This window comes from Miniopterus natalensis, chromosome X (assembly GCF_054644295.1).
Source record: "Miniopterus natalensis isolate mMinNat1 chromosome X, mMinNat1.hap1, whole genome shotgun sequence".
Classification (NCBI taxonomy): domain Eukaryota; kingdom Metazoa; phylum Chordata; class Mammalia; order Chiroptera; family Miniopteridae; genus Miniopterus; species Miniopterus natalensis.
In genome coordinates this window covers 58,948,792-58,974,164 of record NC_142103.1, presented here as the reverse complement: position 1 = coordinate 58,974,164, position 25,373 = coordinate 58,948,792, and the positions used below count along the sequence as shown (strand labels likewise).

At 36.2% G+C, this 25,373-nt stretch overlaps 1 protein-coding gene across 4 annotated transcripts in view; it reads left to right on the top strand.

Moving 5' to 3' along the window:
* EDA (ectodysplasin A) overlaps positions 1-25,373 on the top strand; it is a 383,358-nt gene that overhangs the window by 87,736 nt on the left and 270,249 nt on the right. Inside the window, exon 1 of one of the 4 annotated variants that reach the window (XM_016207434.2) lies at positions 6,073-6,316. The exons of the other annotated variants lie outside the window; for them this stretch is intronic. Coding sequence (XP_016062920.1) covers positions 6,263-6,316 — 54 coding nt within the window. The 5' untranslated portion in view covers positions 6,073-6,262. Of the gene's footprint in view, positions 1-6,072; positions 6,317-25,373 lie in introns of those variants that run through there. 4 annotated transcript variants of the gene reach the window in all.

Below are 25,373 nucleotides of genomic sequence, written 5' to 3'. Positions count from 1 at the left end.
TATTGGGGTCATAATTTTGAAGTTGTATTTTCACACATCCTATGAGTTGGGAGCTTCTTGAGGGCATGGACTATATCTTATATTAGAATGTTTCTGATAGTGTTTGAATGAGAGAAACATGGCATTAAATCTCTTCACTGTCTAGACTACTCTTGTTTGGATTTTCTGTTTCATCCTTCATGAAACAAATATTTACTGAATGCCTTTTGTGCTTTTAGACCCTGTGCCAGCATTTAGGAATGTAACAGTGAAGGAGACAGACATGCTCCTTGACTTTGTGGAACTTAAAATCTAATGTGAGATACAGAGGATGGAATTGGCAGTACAAAACAAGGTGATAGGGCTGCAATAAAGGAAGGACATAGTACATGGTTTCAACCAAGGCTTTTAGGGTCAGAGAAGACTTTTGTTTCTTATTGTTAAAACAGGAAAAATGTTCTAGATGTGGTCTAACCAGGCCTGATAATCACATTCTTCACCTGGACATATGTCTGTTATTGTAGCTTCAGGTGATATTAACCTTTTATGCCACTACATATTGTTCATTCATTCATTTAATAAATTTTTCATGAAAACCTACCATGCACAAGGCACTGTACTAGGAACTAGGGCTACATCAGTGAGTAGGAATAGATTTACTATGAAGCTTAAGTTCCAAGGCGCCTCACTTGCAAGGGTCCCTTCCAAGGCCCTATTGCTAATTTTGTACTCTTTTTCTTAAAGAAGTTCTTGCAATTTGTATATTCTTCAAGTCCGACAATGCCTATATCTTCCTCTGGCTAGTATTCCATGATATGGATGTACCATAGTTTGTTTAACCATTCATCTATTGAAGGACTTCAAGGCTGATTTCATTTGGGGGCAAATGCAAATAAAGCTGCTATAAATACTTATATATAATTTTTATATGAAGATAATTTTTCATTTTTCTAAGATAGATGCCCAAGAGTACAGTTGCTAGGTGATATGGTAGTTGTATGTTTAGTGTTGTTTTTTTAAAGAAATTGCCAAACTGTGCCCGGTCTGGCATGGCTCAGCGGTTGAGCATCAACCTAGGATCCAGGCAGTCGGGGTTCGATTCCCTGTCAGGGCACATGCCCGGTTGCGGGCTCGATCAATGACCCTCTCATCATTGATGTTTCTATCTCTCTATCTCTCCCTCTCCTTTCCTCTCTCTGAAATCAATAAAGATATATTAAAAAAAAAAGAAATTGGCAAACTGTTTTCTAGAGTGCTTATACTATTTTACATTGTTTATCCACATCTTTGCTAAAATTTTGTATTTTCATTATATTTTATTTTAGCTATTCGAATAAGTGTATAGTGATATCTTACTGTGGTATTAATTTTCACTTCCTTAATGGCTAGTGATATTGAACATCTTTTCATGTACTTATTGGCCATCTTATATCCTCCAGTTAAATGTCTCTTCATGTATTTGTCCATTATCTAATAGGATTATTCTTTTTATTTACTACTGAGTTTCAAGGATTATATATTCTAGATATAAGTCCTTCTTAAAATATGTGGCGCCCGGCCGGGCGTGGCTCAGCGGTTGAGCGTCGACCTAGGATCCAGGCAACCAGGGTTTGATTCCTGGTCAGGGCACATGCCCGGGTTGCGGGCTTGATCAATGACCCTCTAATCATTGATGTTTCTGTCTCTCTCTCCCTCTCCTTTCCTCTCTCTGAAATCAATAAATATATATTAAAAATAAAATAAAATATGTGGCTTGAAAATATTTTGCCCTAGTTTGTAATCTTGTCTTTTTTATTTGTTTATATAAGCTTTTGCCAAGCAATAGTTTTTAATTTTAGTGAGGTTCAATTTATCAATTTCCCCTTTATGGATCATGCTTTTGGTGTCATGTGTAAGAACTCTTTACTTAGCCCTAGATCCCAAAGAGACATTTCTTTTTCTTCAGAGCAATTATAAGTGGTATTGTGTTTTTAATTTTGGTTTTTGTGTTTTAATTTTGGTATTGTATTTTTAATTTTTTTAGTATATAGAAAAGCAATTTAATATTTGTGTGTCAATCTTCTATCCTGCAACTTTGGTGACTTATTGATTCTAAGATTATTTCTGTAGTTTCATTGAGATTTTCTACATACACATAGCATCTACAAACATAGTTTTTTTTCTTCTAATCTATGTCTTTTTATTTTCAACTTCCAGTACTATGTTGCATAAGAGTATTGAGAGCAGATATGCTTGCCTTATTTATATCTTAGGGGAAAGATATTCACCATTAAATATGATGTTAGCTGTAAGATTTCTGTTTTTTATCAAGTTGAGGTACGTCCCCTTGATCCCAAATTGCTGTGAGAGGTTTTTGTTTTCTTCCATGAGTGAGTGTTAGATTTTGTCAAATACATTTTCTGCATCAGTTGGTATGATCATATGTTTCTTCTTCAGCATGTTGATTATGGTGGATTACATTGGTTGAATTTTTTAATGTTGAACAAGACTTGGTTATGGTGTATAATTATTTTTATATATTGTTGGACTCAATTTGTTCACATTTTGATGAGAAGTTTTGTATCTAAGTTCATAAGCAATATTGGTCCTTAGTTTCTTTTTCTGTATTGTCTTTTGCCTGGTTTTGGTATCTAGGTAATATTGGCCTCATGAAGTGAGTTTGGTAGTGTTACTTCTTTCTATTTTCTGAAAGAGATTTTGTAAAATTGGCATTAAATATTTTTCTTAAATGTCTGATAGAATTATCCATTGAATTCAAGTGAGCATATAGATTTCTTTTTCAGGAACCTTAAATTACAAATTGAATTTTTCTATTGGTTATAAGGCTATTTAAATTGTCTACTTCATATTGGTTGAAACTAGTAGTTTGTGGGTTTTGAGGAATTGTCCTATTTCATCTTAGTTGTCAAATTTATTAGCATAAAGTTATTTGTAACATTCCCTTATTGTCTTTTCCATGGCTGTAAGATTTAGTGATATACTGTTTCCATTCCTGACACTGGTAACTTGTGTATTCTGTCTTTTTGCTTTTGTCAGTCTTGCCAATTTTAAAAAATTGGCTTTTAAAAAAATTTATCTTTATTGTTAAAAGTTTTACAGATATCCCCCTTTTACCCCCCATTGAACCCCTCCTCCCTCCCCCTCCTCAGGCCTTCACCAGACTATTGTCTGTGTCCATGGGTTATATATATATGTATATAAGTTCTTTAGTTAATCTTTTCCCACCACCCAACCGCCTTTCCTCTGAGAATCATCAGTCTGTTGCATGCTTCCACGTCTCTGGATCAATTTTGTTTGTCAGTTTATTTTGTTCATTAGATTATACATATTAGTGAGATCATGTGATATTTGTCTTGCTCTGACTGGCTTATTTCACTTAGCATAATACTCTCCAGGTCCCTCCATGATGCCTCAAAGGGTAAGAGATCCTTCTTTTTTATAGCTGCATAGTATTCCATTGTGTAAAAGTACCAACAGCTTTTTTATTGACTCATCTACTGATGGGCACTTGGGCTGTTTCTAGATCTTAGCTATTGTAAATTGTGCTGCTATGAACATAAGGGTGCATATATTCTTTCTGATTGGTGTTTCAGGCTTGTTAGAATATATCCCTAGAAGTGGGATCACTGGGTCAAATTGCAGCTCTGTTTTTAATTTTGTGAAGAAACTCCACACTGTTTTCTATAGTGTTATACCTGTCTGCATTCCCACCAGCAGTGTACTAGGGTTCCTTTTTCATTCTCAAAGATAGACCACATGTTAGGGCACAAACTAAGTCTCTACAAACTCGGGGAGATTGAAATCATATCAAACATCTTGTCAGACTGCAATGGCATGAAAATAGAAATCAAGTACAATAAAAACACCCCAAAACATTCAAACACATGGAGATTAAATAGCATGTTATTAAACAATGAATGGATTATCAATGAAATCAAGGAAGAAATAAAAAACTTCCTGGAAACAAATGAAAATGAACACACTACAACTCAAAATCTATGCAACACAGTGGAAGCAGTTCTTAGAGGGAAGTTCATGGCACTACAGGCCTACCCCCAAAACAAGAAACAATTTCCAATAAACTATCTAACCCTACAACTTAAAGACTTAGAAAGAGAACAATAAGAAAAGCCCAGAGTAAGTAGAAGGAAGGAAATAATAAAGATAAGAGGGGAAATAAATGACATAGAGCCTAAAAAAAAAACCAAATTAAAAGATCAATGAAACCAAGAGCTGGTTCTTTGAAAAGATAAATAAGATTTATGAACCTTTAGCCAGACTCATCAGGAAACAGAGATAGTACCCAAATAAATAGAATCAGAAACAAAAGTGGTGAAGTAACAACTGACACTACCAGAATATAAATGATTATAAGAAAACACTATGAACAACTATATGCCAGCAAGCTGCACACCCTGAACAAAATCGACAAATTCCTAGAAAAATACAGTCTTCCAAAACTGAATCAGGAAGAATCAGAAAACCTGAATAGGCCAATAACAACTGATGAAATCGAAGCAATAATCAAAAAACTCCCAGCACACAAAAACCCTGGCCCAGATGACTTCACAGGGGAGTTTTACCAAACATTCAAAGAAGAACTAACACCTATCATCCTCAAACTATTTCAAAAAATCCAAGAGGAAGGAACACTACCAAACTCTTTTTAAGAGGCCAGCATCATCCTAATTCCAAAACCAGGTAAAGACACTACAGGCCAATATCCCTGAGGAACATAGATGCTAAAATCCTCAACAAAATATTAGCAAATTGGATCCAGCAATATATTAAAAAGATCATACACCGTGACCAAGTGGGATTTATTCTAAGGATGCAAGGCAGGTACAATATTCAGAAATCAATGTGATATATCACATAAACAAATTGAAGGACAAAAATCAAATGATCATATCAATAGACACAGAAAAACTGTTTGACAAAATCCAACACTGATTTTTTATAAAAACTCTCAGCAAAGTGGGAATAGAGGGATCATACCTCAATATAATAAAGGCCATACATGACAAACCTACAGCTAACATCATAATGAGCAAAAACTTTATTGCTTTTTGAAAGAACCAGTTTTTTCATTAATATTCTATTTTGTTTAGTTCTAGTTTCCATTTCATTGATTTCTGCTCTTGTCTTTGTTTCCTTCTTTCTGCTTCTCCTGGGTTTATTTTCCTCCCTGTGCCCCTAGTTTCTTGAGGTTAGAACTTAGGTTATTTATTTGAGACCTTTTCTCATTTCTTATGGCAGCATTTAGTGCTATAAATTTGCCTCCCAGCATTACTTTAGCTGTTTCCCAGATATTTTACTATGTTGCATTTTCATTTTTCACTCAGTTTTATGTAGTTTTTTATTTCCTTTGATACTTCCTCTTTTTCTCATGGATTATATAGAAGTATGTTTTCTAATTTCCATATGGTTTAGAGATTTCTTGTTGTCTTATTGATTTCTAGTTTCATTCCATTATGATCAGATAATATACTGTATAATTTTAATTCCTTTAAATTTGTTGAAGTTTGTTTCATGGGCTAGGATATGTTCTGTTCCCTGAGTACCTGCAAAAATGTGTATTCTGTTGTTAAGTGGAGAGTTCTGTATATGGAAATTAGATCCTATTGGTTGTATTTTTCTGATCTCCTATATCATTGTTAACTTTCTCTCTTGCAGATCTATCAGTTCCTGAGGGTGGTGTGTTTAAGTCCCTAATTATAATCCTGGATTTTTCTATTTCTCTATTTAGTTTTATTAGTTTTTTTTGTGTGTGTTTTGAGGTTATATTGTTTGTTATACAGTTGTGCATCACTTAATGACGGGGATAAATTCTGAGAAATGCCTTGTTAGGCAATTTTATTGCTATGCAAACATCATAGGCTGTGTTCACACAAACCTTGATGGTATAGCCTACTACACACCTAAGCTAGATTGTATAGCCTATTGTTCCTAGGCAATAAACTTGTACAGCATGTTACTATAATGAATACTGTAGGCAATAGTAACATAGTGGTAAGTATTTGTGTATCTAAATATATCTAAACATAGACAAGGTACAGTAAAAATACAATATAAAAGATAAAAAAATTCACTTAACATGAATAGAGCTTGCAGGACTGGAAGTTGGTTTGGGTGAGTCAGTGAGTAAGTGGTGAGTGAATGTGAAGGCCTAGGATATTACTGTACACTAATGTAGACTTTATAAACACTGTCCCACAAGTCCTCCCCCTGCTTCCTTTCAACAGGGTCAGAAATAGAACATCGAAGCTGTCAATGCTGCTCCATGAACAGGGATGTGGGCTGGATTGATTGGAAATATCAAGGAGAAACTGGCTGGGTAAGGCGTAGATCATTATTACAGTGACTTGTCAGGAGGGAGTGAAAGGTGGCTTGAGGATTAGTAGGAAAAAGTAATCAAGATGGAGATATTAAGGCACATAGGGGATTATCATGGCAATGTGGTTTTGGCTATTGCATGTTGGAGCAGTTGGTCACATTAAGGAACTTTGCAGTATTTATATTTAAAAAGAAGGTGTTTAACATTGAGAGGGTGTAGAAATGAGAACTAAGTATTTTGACTTAGGAAATTTGTTTTTGGTACCATTGACCCTATCTGACACAAAGGGGTTCTCTCTGGCATTGAATTGATAGAAGAAATAAAACTTATCTATGCTTTACATCATTTACAACCTGAAAATATTTACAAAGTATAGGAACAGGCTGGCCCCATACTACCACGGAAGGGTAGCTCCTGTGGACCTCTGTCCTTGCACGGGATTTCAGGCTCTCAACAAAGAATTTATAGAAATATACTCTGAAAACCATGAGGCTAGATCTGGAAGGGCTGTAGTATCCTCTGAATATGTAGTGCTCTGGGGACAGGTTCCTCTGTGCTGAAACAGGTCAGTGGCTGACTGATTGGGATATAATCTGTGCACTCAAAATCGAGGTGCTATGAGTGAAATGGAATCTATTGCTAATCCCCCCAGATATTGCTCCCATTAGAGAAAATAAATTCCTCCTGAACCACATATCCTTTCATTTCTTATGGGAAATATAGCTCCATTATAAAATCTTATAGGACCACCGTTGTATATGCATAAGGTCCGTGGTTGACTGACACATCATTATGTGGTACATGACTGTACACACATTTAGAATCGCTACATCTTCTTGGTGGATTGATCTTTTATCATTATGTAATATCTGTCTTTGTAGTAATTTTCTTTGCTCTGAAGTCTGCTCTATCTGATATTAGTATAGTCACTCTTGCTTTTTCTTTAAAAAAGTAATGTTTGTATGGTATATCTTTTCCAATCATTTTACTTTCAACTGACTTATGTTGTTGAATCTGAAGTGAGTTTCTTGTAAAGAATATATTGTTGGGTCATGTGTTTTTATTCACTCTGTAAATCTCGGTCTTTTGATTATTATATTTAGCCCATTTACATTTCAGATTTTCTATCTATGTATCATCTATCTATATCTATCTATCTATCTATCTATCTATCTATCTATCTATCTATCTATCATCTATCTATCTATCTATCTATCTATCTATCTATCTATCTATCTATCTATCTATCATCTATCTATCTATCTATATCTATCTATCTATCTATCTATCTATCATCTATCATCTATCATCTATCTATCATCTATCATCTATCTATCTATCTATCTATCTATCTATCATCTATCTATCTATCATCTATCTATCTATCTATATCTATCTATCATCTATCTATCTATCATCTATCTATCTATCTATCTATCTATCATCTATCTATCTATCTATATCTATCTATCTATCTATCATCTATCTATATCTATCTATCATCATCTATCTATCCATCATCTATCTATTATCTATCATCTATCTATCATCTATCTATATCTATCATCTATCTATCATCTATCTATATCTATCATCTATCTCTATCTATCTATCTATCATCATCTATCATCTATCTATATCTATATCATCATCTATCTATCTATCTATCATCTATCTATCTATCATCTATCTATCTATCTATCTATCATCTATCTATCATCTATCATCTATCTATCATCTATCATCTATCTATCTATCATCTATATCTATCTATCTATCTATCTATCTATCTATCATCTATCTATCTATCTATCTATCATCATCTATCTATCTATCATCTATCTATCTATCTATCATCTATCATCTATCTATCTATCTATCTATCTATCTATCTATCTATCTATCTATCTATCTATCATCTATCTATCTATCTATCTATCTATATCTATCATCTATCATCATCTATCATCTATCATCTATCTAATCTATTATCTATCTATCTATCTATCTATCATCTATCTATCATCTATCATCTATCTATCTATCATCTATCTATCATCTATCATCTATCATCATCTATCATCTATCACTTATCTATCTATCGATCGATTGATAGATAGATGGTGCCTAAGTCCACCATTTTATTATTCATTTTATGTGTTTGCTTTCTCTGTTTTTCTTTTCTTATATTCCCATGGGTTACTTGGATATTTTTAGCTTGATTTATTAATAATGTCTTTGAGTGCATCTCTTTATATAATTTTTGTAATGGTTGCTTTGGATATTACAATATACAGTACATAAGTAACTTATGACAGTCTGCTGGTAACATTTTACCACTTGAGTGAAGTTTAGAAACCTCACTTGTATTTAGGTCTCTTTACCTTCTTCCCCACATTTAAATATGTATCATTGTCTTGAATATCAGATGTTGTTATACTTTTTGTGAGTCGTCAAATAAGATTTATGCAACTCATGAGAAAAACGATAGCTTGTTCTTTCCATTGTTTCTATTTTCTTCCTGATGTTCCTTCTTTTATCATTTCCTTTGGGTTTGAAGAACATCTTTTAGCTAGTCTTTCAGGATAGGTCTGATAGCAACAATTTTTTTTAGTTTTTCTTTATACAGAACTCATGGTTGACAGTTATTTTCTTTCACAATGTTGCAGAACCAGAGACGTTCACCTTACAGAAAGACCAAGTGGCACTCCGAGGCTCAGGGTTCAGGAGGTTTATTTATAGTGGGGGGGGCAGGGGAGTCCAAATCCAAAGTCTGAGCCCCCAACACATTCGGGCAAGGAGTTATATACCATACATGCTTCCACCTACATTGTGGTCAGAGGGCGGGGCTAACCTACCTAGTTTGGCATGCGGGAAAGTGGCGGGGTGCAGGAAGGGGAAGCAGGTGGGGGGTGGGGGTGGGAAACGACTGTTGGCCATTTTAGACTGAGTTTTCCCTTATCAATAACTTAAAAAATATCATGATACTTTCTACTGGCCTCCACTGTTTCAGAATAGAAATTCTTGGCCTTTTGAATTGCTTTTCTCTTAAGGTAATGTGTCATTTATTTTTGTCTGCTTTTAAGATTTTTTTGGTCTTTAGTTTTCAAAATTTTAGTTATGATCTGTCCTGGCATGGATTTCTTTTGAGTTTATTCTGATTGGAGTTGACTGAGCTTCCTGGATGTTTGTTTGTCTTTTACTAGATCTTGGAAGTTTCAACCATTATTTCTTGAAATGTTCTTTCATCTCCACATCTTTTCACCTTTCTTCCTGGGACTCCAATGATGTAACTATTGTATTTTTTGTTATTGTGCCACAGGTACCTGAAGCCCTGTTTGTTTTCTTCAGCCTATGTTTTCTCTGTTCTGATTAGGTGAACTCTACTGTTCTGTCCTCAAGTTCACTAGTTCTATCCTTTGTCATCTCCATTATACTATTGAGCCCTCCAACAATCTTTTCCCCCCGTCATTATATTTTTTATTTCTATAGTTTCTACTTGTTTTTTTTTTAAAAAATAAATTCTATTTTTATATTTTTATTTGTTTCAAGATAATTACTAATTGATTTTTGAAGCATTTTTATGATGGCTCGTTTAAAATCTTGCCATATAATTCCAATATCTGACTCATACTAGTGTTGCCCTCAAATGATTGTCTTTTCTCCTTCAGATTGTTATTTCCTTGTTTCTTGGTATGATGGGTGATTTTTGACTGTACCATAGATGTGTATCTATCACATTAGGAGACTCTGGCTTCTATTTAAATCTTTTTTTTTTTTTTTTTTAATATATCTTTATTGATTTCAGAGAGAGGAAAGGAGAGGAAGAGAGAGAGATAGAAACATCAATGATGAGAGAGTCGTTGATCAACTGCCTCCTGCACGCTCCCGACTGGGGATCAAGCCCCCAACCAGGTCATGTGCCCTGACAGGGAATCAAACCCTGATCGCCTGGATCCTAGGTTGACGCTTAACCGCTGAGCCATGCCTGGCGGGGCTCTATTTAAATCTTTATTTTAGCAGACAGCAGCATTGTTTAGGTTTAGCATGTGAGTCTTGGCCTACATTTGTTGGCTGTGATACGAATGGAAGTTTAATTTTTATAGATTTTGGGGTATAATTTTGGCTTGCTTGGTTTATCTAGTACTGCTGAGGTTCCCACTGGTCCCTGCTAGTGCTGCCTGATAGGTCAAAAGGAGTTTTCTCTGACCTGCCACTGGATGTCTCTGAGTGAAGGAGGGTCACAGTGGGATTCTCCACCAGTGTCACCTACCCCACACTGGCCCAATGTCTCTGGGAAGAAGAGTGCTGGGTCTGTGAGACAAAGAAGCTTCCTGGAACTGAATGTTTGTGGTGACTTGAGTCTCATTTCTGGTTCCATCTTCTGCTGCCAGTGTCTTCGGGTGGGGGGTGGAGAGTTTGGGGCCCATCTGGACAAAGAAGCTTTCCAGACCAGGCTGTCTGCTGTAGCTGGGTCTCTTTTGTATGCTCTGCCTGCCAACCTTAGTATTTCTCGGTGAGCAAGGAGAGTCCCAGGCCTAGTGGAGGAGAATACGTCCTCTGACTATTTATTTCTATCTAGGCTCCTATGATATTCTGATTTATAAGAAATATATATTTGCCCATTTAGATGACAAAATTTGGTCTTAGACCATGGTTCCTAGCTCACAGCTCCCTAACTCTTGGAATTTCCTGAGTAATAAGAGCTTCTTTTGTTATAATATTTGGTCTCTTGTCCTCAGCTCCTGAAATTACTTCAGAGTCATAAAAGTGTAATGGGTGTTTTGTTATTCACAACAGGCCCCTTTCTACCACAGCTGGGTTTATGTTAATGAAATGACTTTGGAAAGCATCTAAGGATGAGGGCTGGTTGCCATGGGAACCAACTGAAACTGTACACAGTGGGTCTGGGCTGCCTGTCACTTCTTGAGCCAAATTAAGTAGAGACAATGTTGAATCATATATGAACGTTTATTCCAATAATGCTGGAAGTATGGGGAGAGCAGCAGGTTGTCCTGTAAATTCTGCTCTAACACCTCCTACTAGCCAGCTAATTATATAGGGATAAGGAAGAATGTCTATGTGCAAGGGGGAAGGGAGGGCAGAACAAACAGCTACAGGGTCCATGGTCTGTGTGTCTCCTTCCAGGGTCTTGAAGTCTGATAACAAGGTAGTTAATTTTCCATGATGTTAAAAACAACTCCACCCATACCTAGGACCTGGGACCAGAGAATCAACAGCATTCCTGAGGCAAACTCCTGGAGGGGGTCAGGGTCCAGGCATAGCAACCAAATCAAAGTGTCTCCTGTCCTTTGTCTGTTCTCAAAATGTATTTTATTTTCTGAGTATTGGACCCATCCAGGCCCAAAGTGTCTCTTGTCTTTTTACAGCTCTGTTTTTCTTCTTGTAACACATCCTCCAGTTTCACAGGCTCTGTAGGAAAACCTCTTTTCTCTAGTTAGTAAGGTAAATAATCATTAAACAATTGTGGTCCTATTCTTATTGTGTGCCCTTCCCCATCACAACCTTGATTAGAAGGTTGGAACTATCATTTCTACCCCTTGCTTTTGGGGGAGGGGAGAAGAGCTGGAGGTTGAATCAATCACCAACGACCAATGATTTAATCAACCATATCTATATAATGAAACCTCCATAAAAATCCCAAAGGAGATTAAGAGAGCTTCCAGGTTGGTGCACACATGGAGATTCGGGAAGAAAGTAGCACATTCAGAGGGTATTGAGGCTCTGTGTCCTTTCCTATACTTTGCCCTATGTATCTCTTCCATCTGGCCCTTACTGAGTTATATCTCTTTTATAATAAAGGGGTAATTGTATAAGTAAAATGTTTCTCTGAGTTGTGTGAGTCACTTTAGCAAATTAAACCCAAGGAGAGGGTCATTGAAACCTCTGATCTATAGCTGGTTGGTCAGAAGAACAGGTGATAAACCTAGACCTGGAACCGACATCTGAAGTCAGAGGGGGGTAGTTCTGTAAAATTGAACCCTTAAACTGTGGGGTCAGAAGCGCTATCCACATAGATAGTGTCAGAATTAAGTTGAATTATTTGAAACCTGGCTGTTGTTGGAGAATTGCTGGTGTGGAAACAACCTCAAAAGCACACATTGGAATTGGGCCCAAAACCCCTTTAGTCCCAACTGATCCTCTGTACTGGTGATGTTGTGCTTGCCTAATGTTGTCGGAGGGACTCCTGTTTGATTCTGGACAGGAATGAGTGTACTTGGACTCATTGTTAGGGTGGAGGATCTAGAAATACTGGATCTGGGTGACAGTTCTCTATTGGGTGCGGACATGCAAAATATCTTGTTATTGAGCAGTTCTAGTTCTAGGGTCCAAAAATAGCTAAGTTTCTTCTTACCACCCTTCAGAGGTCTCCTTTTGCTGTCTCTTGTGCCATTTCCAGGTTTTATAGTTGTGCTTAGATGGAAGGAGAAGGGAAAAGCATCATTCTGCTCAGACCAGAAGTCTTCCATTCTTTTTAATAATATGTTCTATACCACTTGCTTAGAATTAAAATTAAATTCACCAGCTTGCAAACATGGCTTTCTCTTTTTGAAAATCAAGACTGCATTTGTCTCTCCCCAGACTTCTGTCCCTCTCTCATTATTCACAGTTCTGTCTGGATAGCAGTTTGAAAATTTTAGCCCAAGGTCTTTCTAGTATCCTGGAATGTGATTATTCCAGATTGTTTCTTAACCTCTTCTTGTGTCTTTGTGATACTGTTGTAATAACCTGGTTATTATTTAACAGGAAAGGAATAAAGGAAAGACTAGATAATATAAGCATACCATTTATACAGCTTTACTAACTTAACACTCTCCAAGTCTGTTCCCCACTGATTGATGGAGGAAGGGACTGGACAAAGGCAGTTTGGATGCATGACTGGTAAGGTCTGTGTGGCATAGGAAGATGCTTACCTGTCAGTCATACCTGGGAACAGTTAATTGGCCAGAATAGGCATGGCCACTGCAAGGGTACAAAACCTGAATATTTAAACTTCTGAACAAAGGAATTTCGCTCTCTTGGCTCTTGACTTGCTTGCTTGCTGTTTGTTCCTGACTCCTGTTGCAGGAGGCACATCCCCCTGTATCCCCATGTGGCTCACAGCCATTTGGGCTCCACACATTGGACTAATGGACTTTAATTGACCTGAAGCTGAAATGGACCTGGCTACAACATGGAACGGAAGCTCTGGACACTTGTCCTCCTTTTGGCTCTACTGGAACCCCAGCTGTAACTTTTTTAGGACTGGGTTAAGGGACATGGGTCTTTGGAACATGAGGAATATAACTGCACACAAATAAAATCTTCTACCACATCTCATTCTCCCATGGAGGCTTCTGAAAGTGCTCAATTCAGCGATGCCCCAAGAACCCTTCTCCCATTAGCAAAGGAAGAATCCCATTTATGTACTCCTCCGGTAGCATCTGTTTTGTTTCCTTCCACTAATGTTTGTTAGATCCTTTCTTGTTTCTTAAGAGGATACACGGAAACAAAGTAGGAATTGGGTTGTTTTTCATTCTGTCACCTAACAATATATTTCTTGTTATTCCTGATGGCAATTAGAAATCTCCTTTTGTTATCCTCAGAATATATGTCTTTCTAAGGCTCAGGTCATTCTAAACCTTGGTTTGTTTTAGTGTTTTGCAGGTACATATCACTCTCTTGTAGTTATTATCGCTGGTTATATCTCCTTTGTTACATCAGTAGAGAGATGTATACCAACTTAAGAGCCAGACAGACTCATGTTTGAATCTCACTTCTATCCCTTTCTAGATGTGTGATTGGTTATTTAACCTCTGGCTGAGGAAATAGAAGCTCAGAGAGTTAAATAACCAATCCCATAAAATGGAATTAATAATATTACTAATAGGACCAACTTCATAGGATTGTTATGAGGATTAAATGAGATAATAAACACTAAGCATGTAGCACAGTTCTTGACACAGAATAAGTACTCAATAAATGCTATTAATGTTGTTATACACTTTGTAAATGTGATATTATAGAATTTTTTTACAGATGTCTCTTGCTACGTATCCATTTTTCCTTTATTGTAATTTTATAGTCAGAATTTTATTTTTGAGAGCTTTCTAGTCAGTTTATGTAAATTAAGGTTCTCAGGGAAGGAGATTGCATATCTTTTAAATTGTGAAATTTCATGTAATTTAATTGCCACTGGCATTCTTATGCCAGTGCTGGTGATGGTCCTCTTACCAAGTAGTAAATGCAAATATTTCATAGCTCTGTCTCCATGCAAATGATGTGTAGGTGTTAAATTAGCCTTTATGGTTAACCATCCATCTATATTTCAAAATACATACCTCATGTGGGTACTCAGCTTGCTTCTACATGCTACAAAAATTCTCGCTTGTTAGACATTTCACATTATCATATATCCTACCTATATTTCTTGCTGTATTGTAAAATAATTTCATGGTTATAGAATATCAACATATTTCTCTGGTGAAAAATGAAGTTTATAAAGTACTTGATTTGAACTCTGAACAAGAATTATATCTAATTTAATGTTTTGTACAGTTCCCAACCCATTGTCATTCAGACGTTTATCACTAATGATTGTACCTAAAATGATGTAGAAATTGTGTGAAAGTCAGCAAATTGACATCATTATGAGTGTATTCTAACTAACCTGTTTCTTCCAGTGTGTTTTTCCTCTGAGTTAAAGTTGGTAATCTTTTTAATCTTGGTGAATTCTTTAGGTTTCATGTTTGATACCTATAATTCTGGAACCTCCCAAAACTATCTTAATTACAGGCATGTTGGAATGTGTTTGAAATTTTTCTGCTGTAGTTCAGTTAGTTCTGGGCAGTGTTATGTAATCTTAAGGATGTGAGTTTTCTTCAGGGATTCAACCTTTCCTGCTTTCCTCTACCTACTTTTTTTCTTAGCTCTTTACCTCCTCCCCTGGGGAGAATAAGAATCCTAATTGTTGTTATTCTTTTGGAGATGTTTAGAACTAAGATCTTGCTAACTCTAACCTTTTGAATGTTGTAGATTATTTCTGAGGGCCAGCACTGGCATTATGACCAATTTCTAACTTGGGTAATTTAGATTCTGGTATCAGGAATCTAATTGAAATGGCATAAGATCTAGTGTTTTCCTTGGTGGTATTGTGAAATGGCAGTGCGCAGTAGCTGGGTAGGTACTATGCTTTCTCAATGATGTTTCATTGGTAAATTAATTCCTAGATGTGGTTTGTTTATATGCTTGTAGAATGATCTTAATTCCTTTGTGGGAATAAAGGATTGATTTGTGGTGGTTGGGGATGCTTTTCGTTCAACTACAGAACTGCAACTTGCCAGGAGGAAAGTAGATTTAAGGGACTGAGCCCATGAGCCTGAATTACAGATCACCCATCTCTGGGCTTTAGTAGCCCACTGCTCTTTCCTTGTCTCTTCCTTTAGCCCAATCCATGACTTTACTTTTCTTAGAGAAACATATTCTGGCTTCTTCTTTGTGCAGGATCCTCTCATTTAGACTGCTTCCCCCTTGTACCAGGTGTCTGGAATAACATCCTCTCCATTGTCTGCCAAACCTTTTCTCTGCCATCAGCCTGAGAGAGCTAAAAATCTCATCTCCTTCTCTGTTGACCTGAGTGTCACAGAAGTGACAGGTCCCTGAGGCATAGATCATGTAAACACTTTTTTCTTGTCAGTTTATGTAGATGTTCAGTGTTTTTATATTGCTTTCTTGGTATCTTTGTGGGATAGTATGTGTTGTCCAGCATTTTACATTTTAAATCCACAAAAGGGGGAAATCATATCACACTTACTGGATATTCAGTCTCACAAGTAAGTAAGCATTTAATACATTGCTCTTTGATGGCAATATCATTGAGGGCAAAAGTGGACAAAAAGCTTCTGAAAAATTAGAACCTTTTTTTTTTTTTGGCTGCTTGTTGAACTTTATAATAGATAGCTAAGCTTATAAGCTTAGGAAATGAGACTCAAATTGTTTTTAATTCTTGACCACACAGTATCTACTACAGCATTTTAGAAGTTTCATTTCTTTTCCCTACAAACTAGTCAGGTGAACCACAGACTTGACTTCATTGCTTTGTAATCCTACTACATTGCTTTGTAAGCATGATAATGTTGCTTTTGAATTTACAATTCATTGCTGAAGAAGTCTTAAATTTCTGTTTTTAAATTCTCTGTGGGTCTGACTGAACATGGGGTGGACTTCTAACTCTGGGAATACCATTATGCATTAACTATATGATCAATAACTTTTAGGACAGAGACAGAGCCCTCTACAATCAGAACTTTGTTTGCATTTTCTTATTTATGTCCTAGCACACCCTATCACTCATCTAGCTCCACCAGTACCAAACTAATCATAATTTTCCATGCTTACTGCCATATTTTTACTCACATAATGTTATCTCCTCTTGCGATGCTTTTCTTCTATTTCTCCAACTTCTTATTCATCAGTCACATTCTTCTTGACTTAACCTCAAATGTCTTCTATCCTGTGACCTGTTTTTTAAAAATTTTTTGTAATCCTTACCCAAGGATATGTTTTTATTGATTTTAGAGAGAGGAAGAAAGGGGGGGGAGAGAGAGAGAGAAACATCAATTGGTTACCTCCTGTGCGCACCCCAACTGGGGATGGAACCCGCAACCTGAGTATGTGTCCTCACTGGGAATTGAACACATGGACTTTCGGTGCACAGGACAATGCTTCAACCAATTGAGCCACACTGGCCAGGGCCCTGTGATCAGTTTTTCACCCCTGCACCTGACAAAGATAGTTACTTCCATTTCTTCCATATTGTATCTTCTACACACCTCTAGTTTTAAACACTTCAGATTGTATTTTTGCCATTTATGTTTGTGGTCTTACCCCCAACAGTTCCACTGTGAGTTTCTTAACAATGGGGCTTTTTGTTTCTCAGAGTCTTATAGAGTTATTGACACATACCACGTGCTCAATACATGCTGAAATTAATGAATTAATGAATGAACCAAGAGCAGGCATATCAATGGAATTAGAAACTTATGCTTCTGGGTTTGACATACTAACTTGTATTACATCAATTATCCCTCAAGAAGAACTGAAAAAGCTGGATGAAATTACAAAATACTTGTTTGAAAGCACCAGAGAGCTACCAAAGCAACTAGGACTCAAAATTCTATTGAAGAAGACATGTATTGAAGTGAACCTGGCATTCTGTGCTACATTGCTTTTCAAGGCATCTGCCAATGTAAGTGCTATGGGTAGAGAGACTAAAAAGCCAAACTGAAAATATTAACTAAGAGAAAAATTGACCAGAGATTTCAGCAGTCTGATGAGGCTATAGAGACAAAAGTTAGAGTTCAGGGATATCATTATAATCAGAACTTCAGGGCCCAAGATACCAGAAGAAAGGAAAATACAATGAATTTAGTCTAACATTTTATGCTACTTTCCCCTAGTGTGATTTGCTGATTTGTAAGTGATATAGGTAAAGAAGTTGAGAAATTAAGCAGAAAGTGGCAGGTACAAATCTGAGTAGCTAAGCATAGCTTTCTGCAGTTTCACAATGCTAGAGACATAGAAATTGGAGATTAGAGCCTGCCAAACAGGAGGGACACTGGTAATTACCCCAGGTTTTCAGTTGGGATCCCCAAAGGGCTAAACTCTAAGAGTAAAGATGAACTAGGAAAATACCATTCCTCACAAAGACTAAAACACAGCTTTGAATCAGCTCAATCTCAGGTAGAATTAAAGTGATCTGTCCTTCATCACCTGGCAGAAACAAAAATAAATCTTCTCTGAAGGAAGATAATATCATCCAGAGCTCCTCTAACTTTTAATATGCAGTGTCTGGTATTTAATAAAAAATTACTAGGCTTACCAGTATGAGTTTGCTAGGGCTAACATAACAAAGTACCACAGACTATGTGGCTTAAACAACCAAAATTTATTATCTCATGGTTTGGGATTCTAGAAGTCAAAAATCAATGTATTGACAGGGTTTGTTGCCTTCTGAATGCTATGAGGGAAGGACCTGACCCAGGTCTCTATCCTTGGCTTGTAGATGACCATTTTTCCCCCCTGTCTCTTCACATTGTCTTTCCTCTATGTATATCTCTTTGTCTAAACTTCCCCCTTTTTATAAGGATACCAGTTATATTGTATTAGAGCCCACCCTAATTAACTCACTTTAACTTGATTATTTCTGTAAAGACCCTATTTCCAAATCAGATCATATTCAGAGATAATAGGGATTAGGGCTTCAACATATGAATTTTGGGGGAGGGCACAATTCAGCGAATAACACTGCAAGAAGAAACAGACAATAGAAGGGCCTTGACATGTGGTTGAGACATTAGAGTTAAGAGACTCAGACTAACTGTGATTAGTATGTAAAATTTCAGCAGGGAACTAGATTCTACATGAAAAAAAGGGAATTCTGGAATTGAACATTTTAACAACTAAAATAAAAAATTGAGTAGTTCAGTTGAACAGCAGATTAGATACAGTTCAGAAGATTGGTCGAGTAGAAGAGAGGTCAATAGAAAATATTCTATTCAGAGTAAAGGACCAAGGAGGGGAAAGATAGAAAATATCAAAAAACATGTCAACAATTTATTGGCTTCACTTTAGTGTACATTTTGAAAAGACATGAAAACATCAACTCAGCCTCTATAGTGAACAATAGATTTACAGTCAGACAGACCCTGGTTAGAACCCCAGCTGTGTCTCTCTTAATCTCTTACTGACTATGTGATCTTAGATTAGTGATTCCCTGAGACATATTTCCTCATGTCTAAAAGGAGGACATAACACCTATCTAACATGGTTGTGGTCGGAATTAAATGAGATAATACATGTGAAAGTGCTTTGTAAATCACAGATACACACACATTACAGCATTGTTCTTTATTGTGTAGAATATAGAGTTTCTTGGGGTATATCTACTATTATGAGCAGAAATCAATAGATATTTGTATTCTATAGTCAACATCTTCCTTAAAACACTTCAGACTAAAAGCCTGCTCTATTTGTTGCTGTGTGTACTTGATGGAAAGAGAGAGGTGTTTGCTGTGCTGTGCATTATCCTGTTAGGTTTCATTTTACCATCTTTGTTAAAAGTTCTATCTGCTTCTTTAAGATTAGTGAGATTTCATATGATCCCTGTTTTCGCTCCATTCCTAAAACATTTCATAGAAATATATCTTGTTTAGGTAGGTTAATGAATTTTGTGTCTCACCTGTCAATTTATACTTTTGTTGTATTGCTGTTTTTAATTCCATCACTCATATGCATCAACTCATTTAATAAAAATTTGTCTATAGACTATGTGCCCAGCATTGCACTGACTACTTATGATAAAGGATGAGTAATAGAGCTAGTGGGAAAGTTAGATAGCTAAATACTTTTGATACAGTAAAATGAGTGCTGTAGGGGAAGCATGTGAGCACAAAAGAGAGGTTACATCTGCCTGCGGTGTGACTGAGAAGGTCGCCTTTGAGCTGGGCCTCTAGCTGGGTGCAACGATTAGTAAAAAATATCTTGTGGAGAAAGGGCAGATGTGCATTTCAGGTACAGAAAACGGTAATTGAAGGATTTGATGTATTCAGGGATTGAATGTAATTTGGCATGGCTACATTGTAGGATGTGAGGCAAGAGAAGGGGATAGAATGACAGATTCATCTGGAAAAGTTGACGGATGCATAACTTGAGAAAGAGAAGAGGGGTAATAATGAAAGATTTTAAGCAGAAGAGATGCATCAACTCTATATATTGGCAGTGATATGGAGAATGGGCTGGAGACAGGTGAGAGGAAAGGTAGACAGATAAATTAGACTGGTGCAATAGCTCAGGTGAGAAATGTTGAAGGCCTGAATTCTAGAGCATTGACAGTGGGGATGGAGAGAAGAGCCCAGATTCAAGAGGTGTGACAGAGGTAGTAGATAGAACACATCAATACCCCTTGGTATAGAGGTTTCTCCTCATAAATAAATGGATGGTTTATATCTATTATTTCCCTCCTAATAAACTGCACATAAAAAATTACCCCCATTGGGTGAGGGTTTAATGAAGGAGCCAGAGAAAATACAGAGCATAAGGAAAATGAATCTAGCTAGGTGGAAATTGATGCAGAGGTGCTTAGGATTTAGTGAACTACTGGATCTGGGTGAGTGTGGTGAGAGTGGTATCCTTGGATGACTATATTTACTGGCCTCTTGTTTCTTTTTAAATGTCCATCACATCTTTCCTCTTCAGTTCTGTTTTAAGAGAAAGCGATCCATTGTTAACCTCCAAAATTTCTACTCCCACACCTACTCATCTACTTGTATCTGTGCCTATTTTCTCTATCTTCTTTCTTTTTTGTTACTATACATACTGCCTATGTTTTTTATTTTATTTTATTTTATTTATTTATTTTTTAAATACCTTTCGGCACATAGAGTATTTACTTTTTAAAAAATATATATATCTTTATTGATTTCAGAGAGAGGAAAGGAGAGGGAGAGAGAGAGATAGAAGCATCAATGGTGAGAGAGTCATTGATCGGCTGCCTCCTGAACACCCCCGACCGGGGATGGAGCCCGCAACCTGGGCATGTGCCCTGACCGGGAATCGAACCCCGATCTCCTGGACCCCAGGTCAACGCTCAACCGCTGAGCCACGCCCGGCCGGGCTGCCTATGTTTTTTAATCTAAAGCCAGCCCCTTCACCTATGCACTAGATTACATATCTTGCCTACAAAAGGATATTGCTCCAGCAATTACATCCTAGTTCTTTCTCTCATATCTCTCAGATAATTCCTTAGTAACTATATCAGCTAAACATTCTAAATATATCCAAACTACTTCACATCCTCTCCACTGCTACCACCCTGATATAAACCACCATTATCTCTGAACTAGATTATTTCAATAGCCTCCTAAGTGTCTCTGCTTCACTCTTGTACCTTATTTTATTCTAATCTCCACACAGCAGCCTTAGTGGTCCTTTTAAAACATACATCAAATCATGTTGCTCTTCTGCTCCAATTGGCTTCTGAGCTCAACAGTCCTTAACATGGCCTACACAAAGCTACCTCTTTGACCACATTTTCTACCACTTCACCTCTTACTCTTAGTACCAGTTAAACATGCCAAGCATGCCAAGGGATCTTTGCACTTTCTGATCCCTCTGTTTGGAATGTCTCCCTCCAGCCTCCACAAATCGCACCATCTGGTTTGTTTCCTCACTTCTTTTGGGTCTTTCTTCAAGTCACAGCTATCCTTCCCATACCACACAAAACTCTTCTGCCCACTCTCTTTGTTTGACATCTTCTGCTTTCTTTTTCTTCATATCATTTATCCACTACTTTACATAGTTTTCATCATTTATTTATTAGTTTATGTTCCGCTTTAGACTGACAGTATTATTTCAGGATTAGGATTTTGTTTTGCTCACTGCTGTATCCATAGTACCTAGATGTATTAAGTGCTTGATAAATATTTCTGAATAAGCAAATTGATCAGTTAATCCATCCTGGAGGACATGAGTCTTAATGAGGGTTTTCAAACTATGAGGGGATATGAGTTGGTGGAAAACAGGGGGAAAGGACATTCTAGACAGAGGCAGTGTCATTTACCATGAGCTCCTGAGGTTTGGGGGACAGCAAGCATTATGTCTTACTACTATAAAATGGCTTCTAAGATGTAAATGAAAGTGGCTGCCTTATTTTCTTGCATTTTAAATCCTATTCAGTCTTCAGACCCTCAAACCATACCTCTCTGGAGCCTCATTTAACATTACAAGTTTTACTGTTGTAGCTAGACTGTTAGTTCTTTAGTTTAGTTCTGTGTGCCCAATAGATGCTAAAAAGTGTGTGTGATTTTGGAAAGAGAAATTGCCCGGTGCTATGAGTGCTTTAGTAAATAAAAGTATCTATATTTTGTGACTTTTGATCGGTGGACTATAATGAAAAATATTTATGACAGTTATCCTACCTCCTTCATTGCTTTATGTAAGGTAGTACTACTGAATATATAATAACTTCCAGACATCAATTTTCTACTTTTATCCTGAGAAGATAATCATATATGTCAAAATTCATCAAATTGTCCACTTAAAATTGCTTAGTTTTATCATACTTTATTCCTTCTTTAAATATTTGGTAGATTTCTCCAAGGAAACCATGTCAACCTGGAGTTTTCTTTGTTGGAAAGTTTATAACTATATATTCAATTTATTTAGTAGGTATAAAACTGTTCAGATTGTCTCTTTCTTCTTGAATGAGTTTTGTTATTTTGTATCTTGCAGAGAATTGGTCTGTTTCAACTAAGCACTGAATTTATGGGCATAGAGTTTTTCATTGTATCCTCTTTTTGTCTTTTTAATGTCTGCAGGGTATGTTGTGCTAACCCCACATTTCTACCCTATATTGTTAATTTGTGTCTTCTTTCCCTTTTTTCTTGGTTTGTATAGCTAGAGATTTATCAATTATATTTACCTTTTCAAAAAGCCAGCTTTTGATTTTATTGATTCTTCTCAATTAAAAAATAATTGACTTTTTTTCTTATAATATTACTTATTTCATTTTCCTTATTTTGAGCTTAATTTCCTATTTTTCTAGCTTTATTAAGTTGAATGCTTAGATTATTGAATTGAGACATTTTTCCTTTACTAACATAAGCATTTAATGCTATAAATTTCCCCTGAGCACTGCTATAGCTTTTGAATGAGAGTGGTGAGAATAGATATACTTGTTTTGTTCTTGACCTTGAGGGGAACATTTAAGCCTTTCACCATTATCTTCTTAGCATTAGCTTTTTTATAGATGACCTTTAACAGACTGAAGGTTTTTGTGTATTCCTAGTTTGCTCAAAGTTTTTAGAAGAATATATGTTGAATTTTGTCAAATGCTTTTTTGGCTACCTATTGACTGTTTGCTTTTCTTTATTTTGTTGATATGGTAAATTATTTTGATTGATTTTTGATATTTTATTGAAGATTTTTACATCTATGTTTATGAGAGATATTGATCTATAGTTTCCTTTTTGTAATGTTTTTGTTTGGCTTTGGTATCAGGATAGTACTAGCCTCATATAAAATAAGTTGGGAAGTTCTCCTTTCTCTGTATTTCCCGGAAGTTTGTGTGAAATTGATATTGTGTCTTCCTTAAATGTTTGGTAGAATTTACCAGTGAAGCCATCTGGGTTAGATTTTTCTTGCAGGAAGGATTTTAACAACAAATCAGTTTTTAAAATATATGTACAATTATTTGGGATATCTATTTATTCTTCAGTGAGCTTTAATAGTTTCTATTTTTAACAGACTCATAGATACAGTGAACAAATTGAGGATTGCTAGATGGGAAAGGGGGCAAAGGGGAAGGGAGCAAAGGGGATAGGTGAAAAGTGTGAAAGGAGTAAAAAGTTACAAAATAGTCACAGGGATGTAAAGTACAGCACAGGGGAATAGAGTTGGTAATATTGTAATAACTATGTATGGTGCCAGATGGGTACTAGAATTATCAGGGAGAATCGCAGTATATTATATAATTGTCTAACCACTATGCTGTACACCTGAAACAAATGTAAAATAAAAAAGAGTTGCTCTTTTTCAAACAATTATTCCATTTTGTCTAAGTTGTCAAATTTCTGGGCATAGAGTTATTTGTAGTTTTTCCTTATTGTCTTTTTACTGTTTGTGGGGTCAAGAGTGGTTCCCTCTTTTTGTATGTCTAAAATTGGTAATTTGGCCCAGCCGGGCGTGGCTCAGCGGTTGAACTTCGTCCTAGGATCCAGGAGATCAGGGTTCGGTTCCCGGTCAGGGCACATGCCCAGGTTGCGGGCTCGATCAATGACTCTCTCATCATTGATGTTTCTACCTCTCTCTCTCTCCCTCTCCTTTCCCCTCTCTGAAATCAATAAAGATATATTTTTTAAAAAATAAAAAAATAAAAATAAATAAATAAATAAATAAATAAATAAATAAATAAATAAAATTGGTAATTTGTATCTTCTCTCCTGTTTGCTTGGTTGGTCTGGCTATAGGTTTATCAATTTTATTGATCTTTTTAAAGGACCATATTTGGGCTTGATTAAAAATAGAAATGTAACACAGACAAACAATTTCATTGATTTCTGCTCTTATCTATATTTTTTCTTCTCCTTGCTTTGGGTTTAATTTGCTTTCTTTCTCTAGTGTTTTAAGTTGGGAGCTTAGGTTACTAATTTCAGTTTTTCTTTGTCTTCTAATATAAGAATTTAATGGTAGAATTTTCCCTGTCCACAATGTTGTAGCTATATCCAAGAAATTTTAATATGTTGGATTTTCATTTTCATTAAGTTCAAAATATTTTAAACTTCCCTTGAGAATTCTCCTTTGACTCATGGATTATTTTGATGTATGTTGTTTAATTTCCAGATATTTGGGGGATTTTTTTTACATATCTTTATGTTATTTCTAGTTATTTCCATTGTGGTTAGTAAACATACTTTGTATGATTTCACTTTCTAAAAAGCTTTTAGTTACAACTATTGGGATGGTTACTATCAAAAACAGAATATTTGTGAGGATGTGGAGAAATTGGAACTCTTGTGCATTGTTGGTGGTATTGTAAAGTAATGTAACCATTATGGAAAACATTGGAGTTTCCTAAAAAAAATTAAAAATAGAACTCAGAGGAGAGGGACAGGAAGGGGACAGGAAGAGATTAACCAAAGAACGTACGTATATGCATAACCCATGGACACAGACAATAGTGGATGAAGGCCTGGGGTAGAGCAGGGGCTGGGTGGAGGGGGACAAAGGGAGGGGAAATGGGGGACATCTGTAATACTGTATATCTATCTATCATTCTATCATCTATCATCTATCTATATCTATCTATATCTATCTATCATCTATCTATCTGTGTGTGTGTGTATATACACACATATATATGTGTGTATATATATATATATATATATATATATCATATGATTCAGCAATCCAACTCCTAGATATATAGCCAAAAGAATTGAAAGCAGGATCTCTAAGAGATATTTGCACACCCATATTCATAGCAGCACTATTGAAAATA